We start from the raw sequence: 17,576 nt of genomic DNA on the forward strand, positions 1-17,576 counted from the left end.
ACACTTTTAATACCGGGGTCTTTTCCCTGAGAAAAGGAGGAGAGACGGGGAGGAGGAACGGTCCCCTGTGCCTCCATCAATAGTCCCTCTGTGCTGCCACTGGACACCGATGGAGAGGGAAGGGGGCTTTCACTTGATTTAAAGGGGGCAGTGGTGTAAAGTAACTCAGTACATTTACTCAAGTGCTGCGCTTAAGTGTACATTTAAGGATTTTTTACTTTACTGGAGTATTTCCAAATTTCTATACTTTTACTTCTACTGCAAATCTCAGGGGCAAATATTGCACTTTGTAATTATTTGAAAACTTTAGATGGTATAGCTATTTGTAGATTTTGATTATTATAACAAAACATGCATTAACCACTTCAGCCATTCGGCCATTTGAAAATAGCCTATCTACAGTACAAGCTCACAATGTGTCGCATCACGACACATTGTGAGCTTGTAGATCTGCTGTTTTCAAAAGATTTGTATTTGAACATGTGAAATGCGACTTTCTGCATAATGAGTACTTTTACTTTTGGTCCTTTAAGTACATTTTGATGTCAATACTTTTGTACTTCTACTCAAGTAAAGTAGCCTATACATTTTGAATTCCAGACTTCTACTTGTAACAGAGTAGGCCTACTCTTACATTGCAGCATTGATACTTTTACTCAAGTAAAATAAAAGTGAGTACTTTTTCCACCACTGGAGGAGAGAGAGAGAGAGAGAGGAGGAGGAGAGGTGGGGAATGTTTTTGTGTGAGTCGAGGAAAAAGAGACGCAGTTTGGGGGGGGGGGGCAAAAAGGGGGGCGCGACAGAGAGAGACCAGCGCGCACGGGCGCAGACACTCTCACACACGGAACACACACACGCAACACGCGCGCGCGCACACACCACCAGACAGAGCGCTGCGCCTTTTCAGGCACACTCTCACTCATTCACTCACACACACTCAGTCAAGAAGGGGCGACGGGTCCGGACGCATGTGGATCTATAATATAAACAGCAACAGCTCCTTTTCCAACGACGACGACATCACCACCACCACCGCGACCCGAGTTTATTAAGAGGGTCTTCTGTACGTGGAAATACTGGAACCCCGAATAAGGAGGACTTTTTTTTGTTTGTTGTGGGAGATGGGGATCGAGCATACTCTGCATTAAAACTGCGGGGTTTTCCATGATCTGCAACCCCACCACGGCTTCTGGTGGCACTTTTTCTTGGGAACAAGTGACTGAAAAACGGGATTGTTTAAAGATGCCAGACTTGTGATCAAGCGATTTTATTTATTCCCCCCCCCCCCTTCCCCATTTTCCTTTTTGCTGTTGTGTGTCCTCTGTGGGGAAGCATCTGAGGGGCTGAAGATGGGGGATCATCACCATCAGAAATCGAACCACCACCACACCATCATCACCACCAAAGGGAATGTACTTTCCATCGCGCTGCTGCTGTTCCTGCTGGCCGTCAATTTGCACGGCGCCGCCGGCAAGACCCTGAAATACAGCGTGTACGAGGAGCAGAGGGTGGGCACGGTGATTGCGCGGCTCAAGGAGGACGTGGCGGGCGTCCTGGCCAAGCTGCCCGGCTCGCCGGCCTTTCGGTTCCGCGCCATGCAGCGCGGCGACACGCCGTTCCTCCTGGTGCGCGAGGAGGACGGCGAGATCACCGTCGGCACCAAGGTAAAAAAATATTCTCCTTTCTCTATGCGGCCGGTGGTTCCCTGCGTTGTGAGCTTGTAGATCGGCTTTTTTTTGTTTTTGTTTGTTGCCACTTTCAATTCAATTTAGTTTGTTTGACTCGGTTCTACAGATTGATGGAAATAGCTGATCTACAAGCTCACAACCCTTTCCCTCAACCTTTTCCCCCAAAAACAATCATTTAAGCACTTGGAATTTTAGGAGTTGATGCATTTAGTTTGACTCGGTTCTACGGATAGATGGACATAGCTGATCCTGATCGGCAAGCTCTCGCTTGCAGATCGGCGATTTTCTTTTTTGTTGCCACTTTCAATTCGATTTATAGTTGGATTCGGTTCTACAGATAGATGAAAATAGCCGCTCTACAAGCTCACAACGCCTCGCTTTGCAAGGCCTTGTGAGCTTGTAGATCAGCAATTTTTCCATTGTTGCCACTTTCTTATATTATTTGACAATTTGGCCAGTTATTAGAGTCGGGTTTTGTTTTGAAGTCCTTAAATTGTCACTCTGTCATCTGGGAACCCCCCACCCCCCCCGTAAAATCTGAAATACTTTTTTTGTATAAATCCTTTTTAGACTGAATGACTGTAGCTACTCGTATTTATGTCTAACAAAACAATATTCAATCAATCAAAGATCGACCGCGAGCGGCTCTGCGAGAAGAACCTCAACTGCTCGGTGGAGTTTGACGTGGTGACGCTGCCCACCGAGAGCCTGCAGCTGTTCCACGTCGAGGTGGAGGTGCTGGACATCAACGACAACGCGCCGCGCTTCGCGCGCGCCATCGTCCCCGTGGAGATCTCGGAGAGCGCGGCGGTGGGCACGCGCGTGCCGCTGGACGCCGCCGCGGACCCCGACGTCGGGGATAACGCCCTGCACGCATATGCGCTGACACCCAACAACTTCTTCCGGATCGAAGTGAGGACACGCACCGACGGCGCCAAGTACGCCGAGCTGGTGGTGATGCGCGAGCTGGACCGCGAGGTGCAGTCCGGCTACCAGCTGCAGCTGACCGCCTCGGACAACGGCGTGCCCCCTAAGTCGGGCTCCACGCTGCTCAAGATCAGCGTCTCTGACTCCAACGACAACAGCCCGAGCTTTGACGAGCAGGCATACGTGATCAATTTGCTGGAGAACTCGCCACTCGGGACTCTGATTATCGACCTGAACGCCACCGATCCGGACGAGGGCACGAATGGGAAAATTGTCTACTCCTTCAGCAGCCACGTCTCGCCGAAGATTTTGGAAACGTTTAAGATCAACCCAGAAAGCGGCCACATTACTCTTATAAAGAGGGTGGACTATGAGACCACCTCCAGCTACGAGCTGGACGTTCAGGCACAGGACCAGGGGCCTAACTCCATCCCCGGACTCTGCAAGATCGTGGTGAAGGTGGCGGACGTGAACGACAACAAGCCCGAGATCAACATCAACCTGATGACCCCGGGCAAGGAGGAGGTGGCCTACATCTCGGAGGGCGCGCCCGTCGACACCTTCATAGCGTTGGTGCGCGTGGACGACAGCGACGCCGGGCTCAACGGCGAGGTGGTGTGCCGGCTGCACGGCCACGGCCACTTCCGGCTCCAGAAGACCTACGAGAAGAACTACATGATCCTCACCAACGTGTCCCTGGACCGCGAGAAGAGGTCCGAGTATAGCCTGACGGTCATTGCCGAGGACAGGGGCTCCCCCAGCCTGTCCACCATCAAACACTTCACCGTCCAGGTGCTGGACGAGAACGACAATCCGCCGCGTTTCGAGAAGGACCGCTACGAGGTCTTCCGCTCGGAGAACAACTCGCCCGGCGCCTACCTGATGACGGTGGTGGCGTCGGACCCGGACCTGGGCACCAACGGCCAGGTCACCTACACCATCGTGGACACCCTGGTCCAGGGGAGCCCCATCTCCACCTACGTCACCATCGACCCATCCAACGGCGCCATCTACGCCCTGCGCAGCTTCGACCACGAGGACATCAGCCGCGTCGCCTTCACCGTCCAGGGCCGTGACGGCGGCAACCCGTCGCTGTCGGTCAACACCAGCGTCCTGCTGACGGTGCTGGACGAGAACGACAACGCGCCGGTCATCCACTCGCCGTCCCTGCGCAACCACACCGCAGAGCTTCCGGTCTGGAGGTACGCCTCGCCCGGCCAGCTGGTCGCGGCCATCCGGGCCACCGACCGCGACGCCGGGGCCAACGGCGAGCTCAGCTGCGCCATCGCGGGGGGCAACGAGGACGGGCTGTTCGCGATGGATGCACGACGCTGCGAGCTGCGGACCAATGGCAGCTTGGAGCAGGTTCCCAGGTAGGGCGGCAACAATCGATTGTTTACTTAGCGATTATTCCATCGATGCCTTTTCTGATGAGTTTTTGTTATATATTGAAGGAAAAAAATTATAATACACACACACACACACACACACACACACACACACACACACACACACACACACACACACACACACACACACACACACACACACACACACACACACACATATATATATATATATATATATATATATATAAAATCATCAATTTTTGATATTATTTTTCCCAAATCAATTAAATCGACTAAGTTCCATTATTAAACTACTGCTCCCTCTGCTCCCAGGGACGTGCTGGAGATCCGGGTGGAGGTGCAGGACCGGGGCTCCTCGCGTCTCTCCACATCGGCCGTCCTGCGGCTCTCGCTGCAGGAGAACATGGACGTCCTCCCCCCCTTGCACCCGACCGGCGGCTCCGGCCAGCCGCCGCTGGACCTCTCGCTCATCGTCATCATCTCGCTGGGCGCCGTCTGCGCCCTGCTGCTGGTCGTCATGGTCATGTTCGCCACGGCGCGCTGCGGCCGTGAGAAGAAGAGGGACCCGCGCCACAACTACAACTGCCGTGTGGCCGAGAGCAGCTACCAGAACCACCCCAAGAAGCCCGCGCGGCAGATCCACAAGGGCGACATCACGCTGGTGCCCACCGTCAACGGCGCGCTGCCCGTGCGCGCCCACCACCCCGGCCGCTGCTCGCCCTCCGCCTCGCCCTCGCCCGCGCTACCGGAGCGGGGCGGCACCATGGGCAGCCGGCAGAGCCACCACAGCCGCCAGTCGCTCAACAGCCTGGTCACCATCTCCTCCAATCACGTGGCGGAGAACTTCGCGCTGGAGCTGGCCCACGCCACGCCCCCCGTGGAGGTAAGAGACCGAATCTTTCACTTATGGTGTTTACTGGCCAGATTCCCGCATGCGTAGACGCGTTGACGTTAAGTGGAAGTAATTTAAAGCCTGTTATACTTTGGTGTGTGACAGTGTCACTCAGCAAATATAGCTCTCAACACACTGTGAGCTTGTATATTGATTCTTTCTGGTGCACTACACCATCACTTAACCACCACTACATTATCATAACACTTACCATAAATTAAGCATGATTGTATGCACACTTATGGATCTATAGTAAATAGTATACAATGTGTGAATCACTTGCTTCGCTATGCCAGGGAGCAGATTCTGATGTTACTTGTATGACGTCATGCGTAATATTATTCAGCAGCACTGTTCTGAATTGTATCCCTCGCCCTCCATTATTCCGTTACCTTCAGCCCTTTGTGCCATATTTTTGTTGACCTCATAATTCAGCAGTGCCCTCCCCTCACCCCCTCCCTCCCCCGACCCCCACCCAATCCCCCCATCCCCAACCCACCCCCACCCCCACCCCCACAAAAAAAAAGCACCATGCACCCCCACATTGTCGTGTGGCTTTGCCTTGTCTTGCCTCCATCACAATTCATTTTCCCCTCTTCCATTTTTTTCCTTCCTTTCTTTTCCTTTCCTTTTTGTTTTCCCTTTTTTTTGTTTTGTTTTCTGTTTTTGTCGTTCTTTTCTTTTGTCTTCCTTTTGTCTTTCTTTGTGGATTGTAGCAAGTCTCACAGCTATTATCCATGCTTCATCAGGGCCAGTACCAGCCCAGGCCAAGCTTCAGAGGCAACAAATATACTAGGAGCTACAGGTAAACAACACGCTCAAGCAAACACACACACACGCATGCACACACACACATACGTTGGTATTACTATACTTTTGAGGACAGTTGTTCTCAACTTTGGGTCTGGGGACCCCGAACGGGCCCTTACGGGTCTGTAACTCTGAGAGGGTACAAATGGACCCTTACGAGTCCATTTGGTCCCATTTGTGCCCTCTCACACTGAGAATCTTACAGTGTAGATTGGGGTTCCAAAGGAAAAAAATGTGGTTCGCACGCGCGCACGCGCACACACACACACACACACACACACACACACACACACACACACACACACACACACACACACACACACACACACACACACACACACACACACACACACACATTACTTTACTATACTTGTAGGCTGCACTAGCCTTCCTGCTTTCGTGTATAGAGGGGCGGGTTTAAAATCAGCGCGGAGAGAATGCGCCTGATCCCATTGGTTCACCGATCTGCACTCTGGTTGGTTGGGGAAATGAAACACTTCCTATACCGGGTACACCGACGCGCTGGTCCAGGCTTTTATTTTTTAGCAAAACTAAACAACAGCCAGGAGAGCGAGGCTACTATACTTGTGAAGACATCAGTGTTTTAAGACAGTGATTTTATGAATGTCATTTTCAATGTATTTCTTTATAACCGTTTTTAACCCTAATACCGAAAATAGCTTGTAGATCGGCTATTTTATTATGCAAGACACCAGCCTGCAATTAGGTGTTCATCAGGCATAACTCCAACACCCTAAACCTAACCTCTAAATGTCTAATCCTAACCTGAACATTTCTTTCAAGTGCAAGCCTGACTCTAACATTAAAACAACAATTTGTCTTGTGAGGACCAGGATAACTGTCCCCACAATGTCTATTTCTCAAATTTGACTATACTTGTGGGGGCATTTGGTCCTAACAAATGTAGTAATACAAGACACACACACACACACACACACACCGCATTTCGAGGGGTTCGCCCCCCCCCATGTGTTCTTTGAAAGCTCACACGTTCTGCCGCCTCGAGGTGCAGAGTCAAACACCCTCAGCTTAATAACTTTACATTTCTCTGCTCATTTGCATAATTTCATGCAAAACCTCTTCCGCTTCTCTTCCGCTTCTCGCCGCGCCGCGTCTTATTACCCCCCCTCCCCTCCATCGACAGCACAGCATAAGTCCTCGACCGTTTGATGATATTAATGCCCGATGATCGACCAATCACATTTTGGAGATTTAACCCGAATCTCTCTGTCTCTCTCTTTTTCTGTCCGTCTCTTTCTCAATCCATCTGTATCTCTCCCTCTCTCTCCTCTCTCTCTCTCTCTCTCTCCACAGATATGCCTTGAATGAGATGGATAAGTTTAGCCTGAAGGACAGCGGCCGCGGCGACAGCGAGGCCGGGGACAGCGACTACGACCCGGGCAGGGAGTCGCCCATGGACCGGCTGCTGCTGGGGGAGGGCTTCACCGAGCTCTACCCGCTCGACGGCCACCACCACCACAGAGGGCACGCAGGTACACTCCCCCATCTATCCCCAAGGGTTCCCAAACCTTTCAGAGCCGCGAACCCCCCCCCCCCAAAAAAAAACAACTAATCATATTACCCCCCCTTCCCATCACATTTAGTTTGACTCGGTTCCACAGATACATATTGTGAAAATAGCCGATTTACAAGCTCACAACGCCTCGCAACGCAATGTTTGCCTCTCGTCTTACGTAATATTTGACAATTGGGACAATTTGGTATTAAAAAGGCCTTAAAAATACTTAAATTGTAACTTTAGAAATGTGCAGACACCCTTTATACACGTATACTGCATGTTGGTTTGTTTACTCTTGAGTGAGAAAACAATGTTGCACATTAAGCTAATCATCTGGGGACCACTGACCTAATACACCCCCCCCCCCCACGCGCACACACACACCACCATCCATCCCTCGAGCATTTCATCATGTTTCTCTCGCGTCACCTCCCGACCGTAGAGACCGCATCCGACAGCAGAGCTCTCGTTATATGGAGTGTTTGTTGCGCTCCGGCGGGTCACAGGGGGATGGCCAAATGACGTCACAGGGAATCGCCGATTAGACACAGAAGTGATGGGCTGCTTCAACCGCTATCATCAACCTGGCGTCCCTATTTTGGACCATGTGTCATAGGAAAAACAATTTCAATTTCGCTTTCAAAAATAATCTGAACGTTTCAGAAAATGAGTTTCAAAATGAGCAAATTAGCTTATTAAGTGTATAGGGCATAATGTGGTTCAAATTCAAGTTAGGTTCACAGCCTCCCACTTTTTATTTGCCTTATACTTCTATATCATTGCAGATACAGTGTGATATCATGCCCCCCTCTTTTCAGCGGCCCACTTTCCTATTGCGATATGGATTCAAAACCGAAACGGATTAAAATGCTCGTTTCAGTGTCAGTTGGCTTTGCCTGGCACAAAATGGAGGAAACGAGTGTACCGAGCCTGCATCCCAAGACAAATGTTGCAGTGCTTATAGGAAGTGCAAGGATTTCACAGAATAATAGACTGCAGGCTTGTTCTGTCTCGCCACACCCGGAGACCACACACACACACACACACACACACAGATGCCTTCCACCACCAGCCGCAGCCATCATTACACCGGTTGCACACTGCTGCACCTCCTTTATCACTCAGTGGTTCTCTCCTCTCCTGTCCTCTCCTCTCCTCTCCCCTTGCCATCTTCCCACAGCCATCATTCAACATGGCGATTGAGCTATCTCCCAATTAAGGTCGGCCCAGACTCAGCAGACAATCTCATCGCTAACGCTTCAACCCTCCCTGGCGCGCACCACAGCTCTGCTTGTTAGTCACCCCCCCCCCAGCCCTCCACCCCCAGCCTCCTCTCCTCTCCTCCAACCAAACCGTCACTTTTAGCCGCCACCCAAACAGGAAGTCGCGGCATGCATGCGTCTGAGAACAGGGTGCCACCTAATTGCCACGGGTTGCCACGGGAGACCAGGGCATAGTGATTAAACCCTTACAGAACATATAATTACACCTCCAGCCCTCTCACCTTTCTCCTTCTGCATGTGTACCATGCCACCGTACCCCACAACCCAACCACCCATTCGCTAAGTTCATTTACTTAGAGTAAAAGATGTTGAGGTACTTTTACTTTACTTCAGTAAAATAAATCGGAGTGCTTCTTCCTCCACTGGCCTCTCAGCGCGGCAGGAGTTTATTCAGTGGCCTGTCGTTATGGCGGGAGCAGGGGTCCATGCGGTCCATGCGGTCGAGAGAGAGAGAGAGAGAGAGAGAGTAGACACGTGCATGTGGTGAGGATGGAACTGGAACATGCTTGAGATTTCCCCCTCCTGGTTTTGAGAGGGTAAGACATGCCCTCTCGCATGCAGTGGTGGACAGTAACAAAGTACATTTACTTGAGTACCGTACTTGAGTACATTGTTTGACTTTGAGTATCTGTTCTTTACTTGATTATTATTATCAGCTCCCCACGTTGACAGCGTTTGCCGACTCTGCGTTTTTCCCGATCCGTCGGCTTTTGTTCCTCGACGGACTGTAGAGCCCTTCCCAAACGTGTCTCACGGCTAAAGGAAGAGAAAAATGCACCCCCCTTTGTACCGTTTCTGTATTAAGACAAATGATCAAAGAGGTAGGGCCAGAGAGGGGGGGGGGGGGAGCTCTTGCCTCGGTTCAAATCATGGGTCTTTAACTCTTTGACTGCCAGATATAAAACATAAATTTGCCACGCCACTGCCAGCGATTTTTGAGTGGTTTCTCTAACCTTTGAATAATCATAGAATATTCATCTCCAGTATGATTGATCCCCCGATCGCTTTAAAAGACGTATCCGACCATGATAATCCGTTCCATAGTTATGGGCAGTTGAATGTAGCCATTCTCACAAATCCAATAACAAGGAAGAGAACAGTTTTTTTTTTGTGCGATCACGTGACCCGCCGCTTCTCTCCTTCACTGGGAGCCAAACGGTATGACCCATATAGGCGAGCGAACAGCGCCATCTAGTGGAAAACCACTGAAACAAAAAAAAGATCTCGTCATTGGCTGCCTGCACCGTAGCAAAACAGGACGAGAAATCTCATCATTGGCAGTCAAAGAGTTAACAGGGGGTCCGGGGAACCCTACGGGGGGGGGGGGGGGGGGTCCTTACAGTTACTACAGGGGGGCCGCCAAATATTTGTCTGATAGGAACTTTCTTTCTTATCGATTCCCTTTAATGATTCCTATATACACCTCGCTGGTCCTCAAAGTGCGGTATAGACGCTCTAGGTTACTCAGTGGGGTACCAAAAGGACCCTTACAGTTCTGTAACTCTGAGAGAGTACAAATGGAACCAAATGGACCCTTTCGGGTCCATTTGGTTCCATTTGTACACTCTCAGAGTTATGGTGGTGCTTGAAATTCGTCTTTTCCCCCAAATGTGATGGAACCGATTCAGTGTTGTACCCGGTTCCTCCGGATCCGGATCCCAAAACACAAACCGTCGGCCAACGCATTTATACAGCATAACGGGGGCTAAATGATTAAATCAACGCCATGCAGGGAGAACAATAAGGTCATGTGATTTCTAATTCATTCTCAGTGTGCGGGCGAGATTGGCGAGAGAGAGAGAGAAAGAGATGAGAAAAGTGAATGCCTGTTGGTTATTCCTGTCTTTTTCCATCAAGGTAATATTTGACTGACTCTCTCTGGTGGGTGCAATGCTCTGCTGTCTCCGGGCACATGCTGGAAATCTGCCCTAATTAGTCTGAAAGGCACTACTCTTCAGGGGAGAGGGCGAGACAGAGAGAGAGAGAGAGAGAAACAGAGTGCCCTCGCTACCTGCAAATGTATTTAGCATGGAGGGGACAATTCATCCAGGCAGATCAATGCATATTAGCCATTCAAAAAGCCGCTCCTCCTCTTAAAAGCCCTTGTGCTGTTCCCCCCCCCTTCCCTTTCAACTCGCCTCCCATTCAATATTAAATCTTCAAATAGAAAAATCTCTGAAGAATAAATTAGACAAATCAAATATGCCAACTTAAAGCCTTCGTTAAAAAAAAAATGAAAAAAGGGAGCGGCTGCCGCGCACGTATCGCCCGCCGCTATAGAGGGACCTCATTATCCCCTCATTAACATGAAAGGGACATTTATAATACATCTTAGGGCAGATGAAAAGCACGTTTGGGTGTGCGCTGATAAAACCACGTTGCGCAACGCCCGCACATACACACACACAGACACACATGTTTGTATTACTATACTTGAGAGGACATCAACATTTTTGGACAGTGATTTTATGAATATTATTTTTAATACAATCTGCCATTTCTAACCGTAAGCCTAAGCCGAAAAATAGCAGATCTACAAACTCACAACGCGTCGTGCTGCAACACTTTGTGAGCTTATAGATCGTCTATTTTTTGGTGTGTGACAATGGCAACGCAACTACTTATTAATCAGGTGTAACTCCTAATTCCAACCCCTAAACTTTTTAACCATATGTCGTGTGAGGACCAGACAAATTGTCCTCGCAACGTCCATTTCTCAAATTCTACTGTACTTGTGTGGGGACATTTGGTCCTCACAAGTATAGTAACACACACACACGGCGCCCCGTCGATGAAGGCGGGAAAAATGAAAGATTTAACGCGACGTATTTGCCTAATGATTAAAAAGCAGCGGTTCCTGGACCACGTGGTCACTGCAAGTGGGCTGCCCAAATAAATGTCAAAACACTTAAGACTTTAATGATATTATGACACGAAAAAAAGATAATGTAAAACATTCTTTAAAATCATGAAAAAAAAACGTGTTTTCACAGTGACTGTGTTGTGTCCCTATTTTGTGTGTGTCCTATAACAAAAAAAAAGCTGTGTAGATCGGCTATTTTTTTTAATCATTTTGCAAATAGGGCCCAAGTGGAAAAACTGTCCCTTATTTGGTGGAACCCAACCTCAAAGACCCCTGGCGGTCCCCGAGCCCCTCTCACTAGCTGAGACAGAGATGAAGCAGGGCCCCCACTACATAAAACAAATATATATATATATATGTATAGAATAGTGTTGCTGGTTAAACTTTTTCATAGATTTCAGCGATAGCTTCGTAGACTTGTGTGACAGCACTAAAATCTTTGTGTTTTGATGTTTACACATTAACTGAACTATTAATATGTTGGATTCATTTAACCACTTAAACCCTTAATACTTGGTCTGCTCTTTTTTCCCCTCTACACAAAACCTCTCTTGTCAGCTATACTTAAAAATAAATAAAAAAAGGTGAAAAATGTCCCTGCCACAAAAATATTTTCAGACGGTGGTCCGCGGCCAAACACACGATAACGTGAGGGTCCCTGACAATTTTTTTTTGAGAACCACTGCCTATACCTGCCTAACGACCCCGTCTCTCTGTCTCCCGTCTCTCTGCAGCCATGCGACTGTGCACAGAGGAGTGTCGCGTCCTGGGCCACTCGGACCAGTGCTGGATGCCTCCGCTGGCCTCGCCGGCCTCCTCGTCCTCGGACTACCGCAGTAACCTCTACATCCCGGGCGAGGAGTCCTCCCGCCTGGCCGGGGGAGGCGGCGGGGGCGATGCCACCGCGTTGCAGGAGAAGACCCCGCAGCCCTGCACGGACGTCGGCGGGGGAGGGGGCCTCCTCCTCCTCAGCAGCTCCGCCCGCAACAACCACCAGAGCTTCTCCACGTTCGGCAAGGACCCCGGAAACGGCGACGGAAACGACGGCGGTGGCGGGGACGAGGGGGACGAGGGGGGGGACGAGGAGGAGGGGGACCGGAGGAGGGGGGCCGGCGGCGAGGAGGACCTGTGCGGGACGACGTCGCTGCTGTCGGAGATGAGCAGCGTGTTCCAGCGCCTCCTACCCCAGTCCCTGGACGCCTACGTTCAGGTCAGTGTGCTTGCAAAAAGGACTTTTTTTGGGGGGAGGACTTATGTCGTAGCCAGTGGTGGAAAAAAGTACTCAAATGTTTTACTGAAGTACATTTATCAGTACTGCAATATAGAAATACACAAGTAAAAGTACAAATTCAATATGTACTTGAGTAAAAGTACAAAAGTATTGTCATCAAAATGTAATTAAAGTACCAACAGTAACAGTACTCATTGTGCAGAATGTCCCATTTCAAGTTTTCAAATGTATACAAATATTTTGAAAATAGCAGATCTACAAGATCACAATGCGTACGCGACGCATTGTGAGCTTGTAGATTGGCTATTTTCAAACGGCCGAAATGTGTATAGGACTGAAGTGGGTAATGTATGTGTCCAGTGGGTAATGTATGTTTTGTAATAATAATCAAAATCTACAAAGTAACTAGTATCTAAAGTTTTCCCAAAAAAAATGTGAAGTGAAAGTACAATATTTGGATCCGAGATGTAGTGGAGTAGAAGTAAAAGTATTGGAAATTGGAAATGCTCAAGTAAAGTACAAATACCTCAACATTTTACTTAAGTACAGTACTTAAGTAAACGTACTTAGTTACTTTCCACCACTGGTTGTAGCAATACCACGATGTAGAAATACTACAAGTAAGTCCAGCATTCAGAATGTTTACATGAGTATAAGTACAAAAGCGCAGGTATGAAAATGGACTGACTGTAACAAAGTGGAAGTATTTAGGCTATTATGAAAGTCCCATTTCATAATAATACATAAATAATAATAGATCTACAAGCTTGCGATGTGACACTTTGTGAGCAAGTAGATCGGCTATTTTTGAATTGACAAAATATTAATTATGTTTTAACTGGTTAATGTATGTTTTGTGAAAATAATCTAAATCTGCAAAGTCACTAATAACTAAGGGTGTCATATAATAAGAGTAAAAAGTAAGACGTAGTCGAGTGAAAATATAAGGTATTGAAAAACAAACACTCAAGTAAAGTACCTCAAAAGTCCACCACTCGAGTAAATGTACTAAATTACTTTTCCCCACCTCTGGCGCAGGTCAACGAGAGCGTCCAGAAGGGCGTGGGCAGCGGCAACAGCGGCGTAGGCGTCCCCATGACGGGCTCGCTGGACCGCCGGCGGGGCCACCTGCCCGGCAAGCCCAGCCCCTCCGTCCACCAGCAGGGCGTGGCGGCGTGGGCCGCCAACACCCACTTCCAGAACCCCGGCGGCGTGAGCAGCATCTACCACACGCTGAAGCCCAGCACCAAGCTCGGCTCGCAGGGGGGCGGCGGGGGCCACAAGAACCACCTGCAGGCCCCCAAGAACAGTCCCCAGAACATGCCGCTCCTCAAGCAGCACAACAACAACAACGGGCCGCCGCCGTCGTCGTGCCAGCCGCTCACTGCGCTCGTCAGCCCCACCCTGATGGCGCCGCCCCCGGTGGTACCCCCGGTACCCGTGCCAGCGGGCCAGGTGGTGGTGGCCCTTCAGGGGCCGCCTCCGGTGGCCAATAAGTGGCTCCCCGCCATGGAGGAGATCCCCGAGAACTATGAGGAGGACGACTTCGACTCGGTGCTGGGCTGCCACCTGCAGGGCAAGCAGCGCAGCGACAGCCGCCACGAGCTGATGGACGCCAGCGAACTGGTGGCCGAAATCAACAAGCTGCTACAGGACGTCCGGCAGAGCTAAGACCCCGACTGCCGGGTTCTCGAGAAAAACTATTAAAACAACGTTTTAGTTTCGAAAGGACCCCCCCCCCCCCCCGGTTTGATATGCGTTTAGGCTCTATGCACAGCAGCCATATTATCACTTCCTTCACAGGTGCTACCTATGATACTAATGAAGGCTCTGTTCCATTTAGTGTAGCACAGTGGTTCTCAGATTTTTAAATTTCCATGACCCCCGTAACTCTTGAGAGTGTACAAATGGAACCAAATAACACCTGTGAATGTCTTCACAATATGGCTGCTGTGCATAGAGCCTATTAGGCCACGGACCCCCGTTTGATACGATGTTCCCTGGGACCGGGAATCTACACTATATAAAGTACTAACTCAGAGAGTATAGTCAATACATTTGTACGCCCGGAGATACAGAACTGTAACTCCTGAAGGACCCCTGGGTGTCCCCGGACCGCTGAGTTACAGTTCCTGTCCATGTTGCATCCTCCGTCTTTAGCCTCGCTCTCCAGACCGCCATACCGGGGAGAACCGCCATATTTATCTAGACCAGTGATTCTCAAACCCTTATTAATTTTTAGGTCTCCCAGTTTGATATTATTATTATTTTCTATCTCTTGGAAGGCCAAAATACACTGTACAATCCTCAGTGTTATTTTAAAGGAGCTCTTCACCCATTTCCAACCGTATCTTCATATAATTGGTCCTCACTAATGCTCATTATGATATGACACCATTTCTGTCTGCTCTGCGTCTCATTGGTGGGCTAAGGGCAGTTCAGAAGCCTGCCTACCAGTGACATTATCGATGGGGATTCCAAGCTAATAGAAAACTACAGCCTTTCTCTTCCTTTAAAGGTAGCATGCTGAAATAGAATCCATTGCTCATGCATCAATATAAAAAAAGGACGAAAAACTAAGAAAGAACCAAACAAGTTTGAAATCTTGTTTGAAATGACCAAACGTGCCTACCAATGATGTCATTGGTGCTTTCCGAACTGTCCACAGTCTCCTCCCCTGAGACACAGAGTATGTAGACAGACATGGTGCCATCTTATTGTTGAGGACCAACTATATGAAGATGATGTTGAAAATGTGCTCCTTTAACTCTCAGAGTTACAGACTTGCAAGTCCCCCGGACCCCCGTGTTTAGAATCACTGACCTAGGCTAAGAGTGAAGGATTCTGGGTGGCGAGAGGACAGACTCATGAAGAAACAAACAAACTGAAGGAAAGGCGAGCGTCGAAGGAGAGACCTGCAATTGTCGTTAAAGTTGCATTTCTAACGTAAATGTGTTTTGTGAATGCTAAATATCCAAAAAAATTAATTAATAATAATGTAATTTCTTGGTTTGGTACACAATGTACACTATGTGACTGTATTTATCTTTGTATTTTAAAAATACATTTGTATTCTTATATTTATAAAAAAGTTATGTATATAAACTTAAGCAATCAGAATTCTATTTTTATATTTCAAATGCATGTTAAAAGTAAAAAAAAAACGTGAATCAAGGCTTTGACATGCGATTGAAAATCTGCGTATTTAAACTGTCTTTTGTATTGTGAAATGTTTTTTTATTATTATAATTATTATTATTATTGTCACTATGATATGTAATATGAATATATGAATTATTAGACATGTGACACGTCTCTGTGATTAATTGTGGGGGAGCGGGGAAGGTACACCAATAAAAAAACCACAACACAAATAGAACTGAATCTCCATCATGAATCTTTGACTCCTCTATTCCTGCTAGACCACTTTGACCGGTGTCTCCCGGGGCGATATACTAAGCCATTGTGCTTTTGTCTACGCCACATTTCTTCACCGAAAATGAATATAAACCTATAATGAATATAAAAAATAAAGCTCACAATGCGTCAAGCTTGTAGATTGGCTGTTTTCGCCGAATGTTTGCCTATTTTCACAGCATGTTTGCCTATGACATGACCAGAATACGGAGGCTATAGGATTCATCTGGGTAAATGTTTTATATTAGATAAAAAGTAGCAGTACCATAATATGAAAATTTCACATGTAAAAGGCCTGTATTCTAAATTTTACTTAAGTAAAAGTACAAAATATTTGGCATCAAAATAAACTTTCAGTACCAAAATACATTTTAAAAATCATTTTTTTTCTAAATTTGACAACGTTTTGGAACGGTTTTAGTCGAGCAAGCTCACAATTCGTCAGATGGGTGGGCCCTGATCTAGACGAGGTTGGACACCACTGGTTTACACGCTTAGACCAGTGGTTCTAAATCTGTGGGTCGGGACCTCCAAGGGGATGATTTGCTTAACCCATTAAGACCGGGAAAGCATTTGTGTCATTTTAGATTTTAACCACCTCTAACCATTATTTAATAGATCTAATAGACCAAGCTAATAGACCAAGCTCATAGCGCGGCACAGAGTGCCGCACTATGGGCTTGTGGATCTGCCATTTTTGAAAAATCATGAAAATGTGTGCAAATCTTTGAATATAAATATAATTTTAAAGCGAACATTTGTAACTCAAATTCTTTGCTTCTGGGGGGTCCATGGAACAAAATACTTTAAGATGGGGGTCCGCGAACCACTGATACAGAAACCTTTAGAAGACATTTTTAGAATGTGCCTCAGGTCTTAATCACTGAGCAACATTTCTCATTCAACAGTAAACACACCAATATATAAGTGTAGACAGGGCATCTGCACATGTCTAAAGTTTTAAGAACAATTTAATATCTCTTAAATGAAAATAAATAAGACCATTACTGCTTCAAAAGTAATCAACAAACTATAAAGAACGGACAAACATTGGCCAAATTGTCAGATATTACCTCTACTCCAACAATTCCAAGTGCTTCCCAGTTCAAATGATTATTTTGGGGGGGTCGCGGCCTGAAAAGCTTGTGAACCACTGGTTTAGAGTAGACAGGGCCTTTCCAACCTTTCTCCAATTCCCCAGACTTTATTGATCGCTCCGCAGTCCGCACCATTATTAATAGCCCCCAAATAATAATATTTGTAAAGGTTCATAAAAGGCAGGAACAACGTGTAGTACCAGACAAGGAATCGCATTCATCACACCGAACAAAATATATGTGCAGTCATAAGCCAAGTAAATCCAAACTGTCAGCATTATACATTTGCATTGCAGACAAAAGTCAACACACTTTGGCTTGATTAATACAGTAGTGCCAGTAAAGCCTTCGAATGGAGTCGTTCATAGTGAATACGGAGAGAGGTAATGTGATTACTATTTCATCCACACACACAATATTTCACCTCCACCTGTCAAGGCGAGGCGAAATTTATACTC

At 47.7% G+C, this 17,576-nt stretch overlaps 1 protein-coding gene across 2 annotated transcripts in view; it reads left to right on the top strand.

Moving 5' to 3' along the window:
* The first annotated feature begins 927 nt into the window (after positions 1-927).
* The window catches only part of pcdh18b (protocadherin 18b), a 413,724-nt gene continuing 397,075 nt past the window's right edge, over positions 928-17,576 (top strand). Inside the window, exons 1-7 of one of the 2 annotated variants that reach the window (XR_013932205.1) lie at positions 928-1,664; positions 2,319-3,988; positions 4,298-4,868; positions 5,594-5,682; positions 7,023-7,201; positions 12,108-12,583; positions 13,643-15,350. Coding sequence is in view for 1 of the 2 variants with exons in the window: in XM_080415335.1 (XP_080271461.1) it covers positions 1,350-1,664; positions 2,319-3,988; positions 4,298-4,868; positions 5,594-5,682; positions 7,023-7,201; positions 12,108-12,583; positions 13,643-14,275 (3,933 nt within the window). In the remaining variant the exon portion in view is untranslated. Of the gene's footprint in view, positions 1,665-2,318; positions 3,989-4,297; positions 4,869-5,593; positions 5,683-7,022; positions 7,202-12,107; positions 12,584-13,642; positions 15,994-17,576 lie in introns of those variants that run through there. The other variant, XM_080415335.1, reaches the window with a different exon arrangement.

The sequence above is a fragment of the Gymnoscopelus braueri genome, assembly GCF_963280865.1.
Source record: "Gymnoscopelus braueri genome assembly, chromosome: 20".
Lineage (NCBI taxonomy): Eukaryota > Metazoa > Chordata > Actinopteri > Myctophiformes > Myctophidae > Gymnoscopelus > Gymnoscopelus braueri.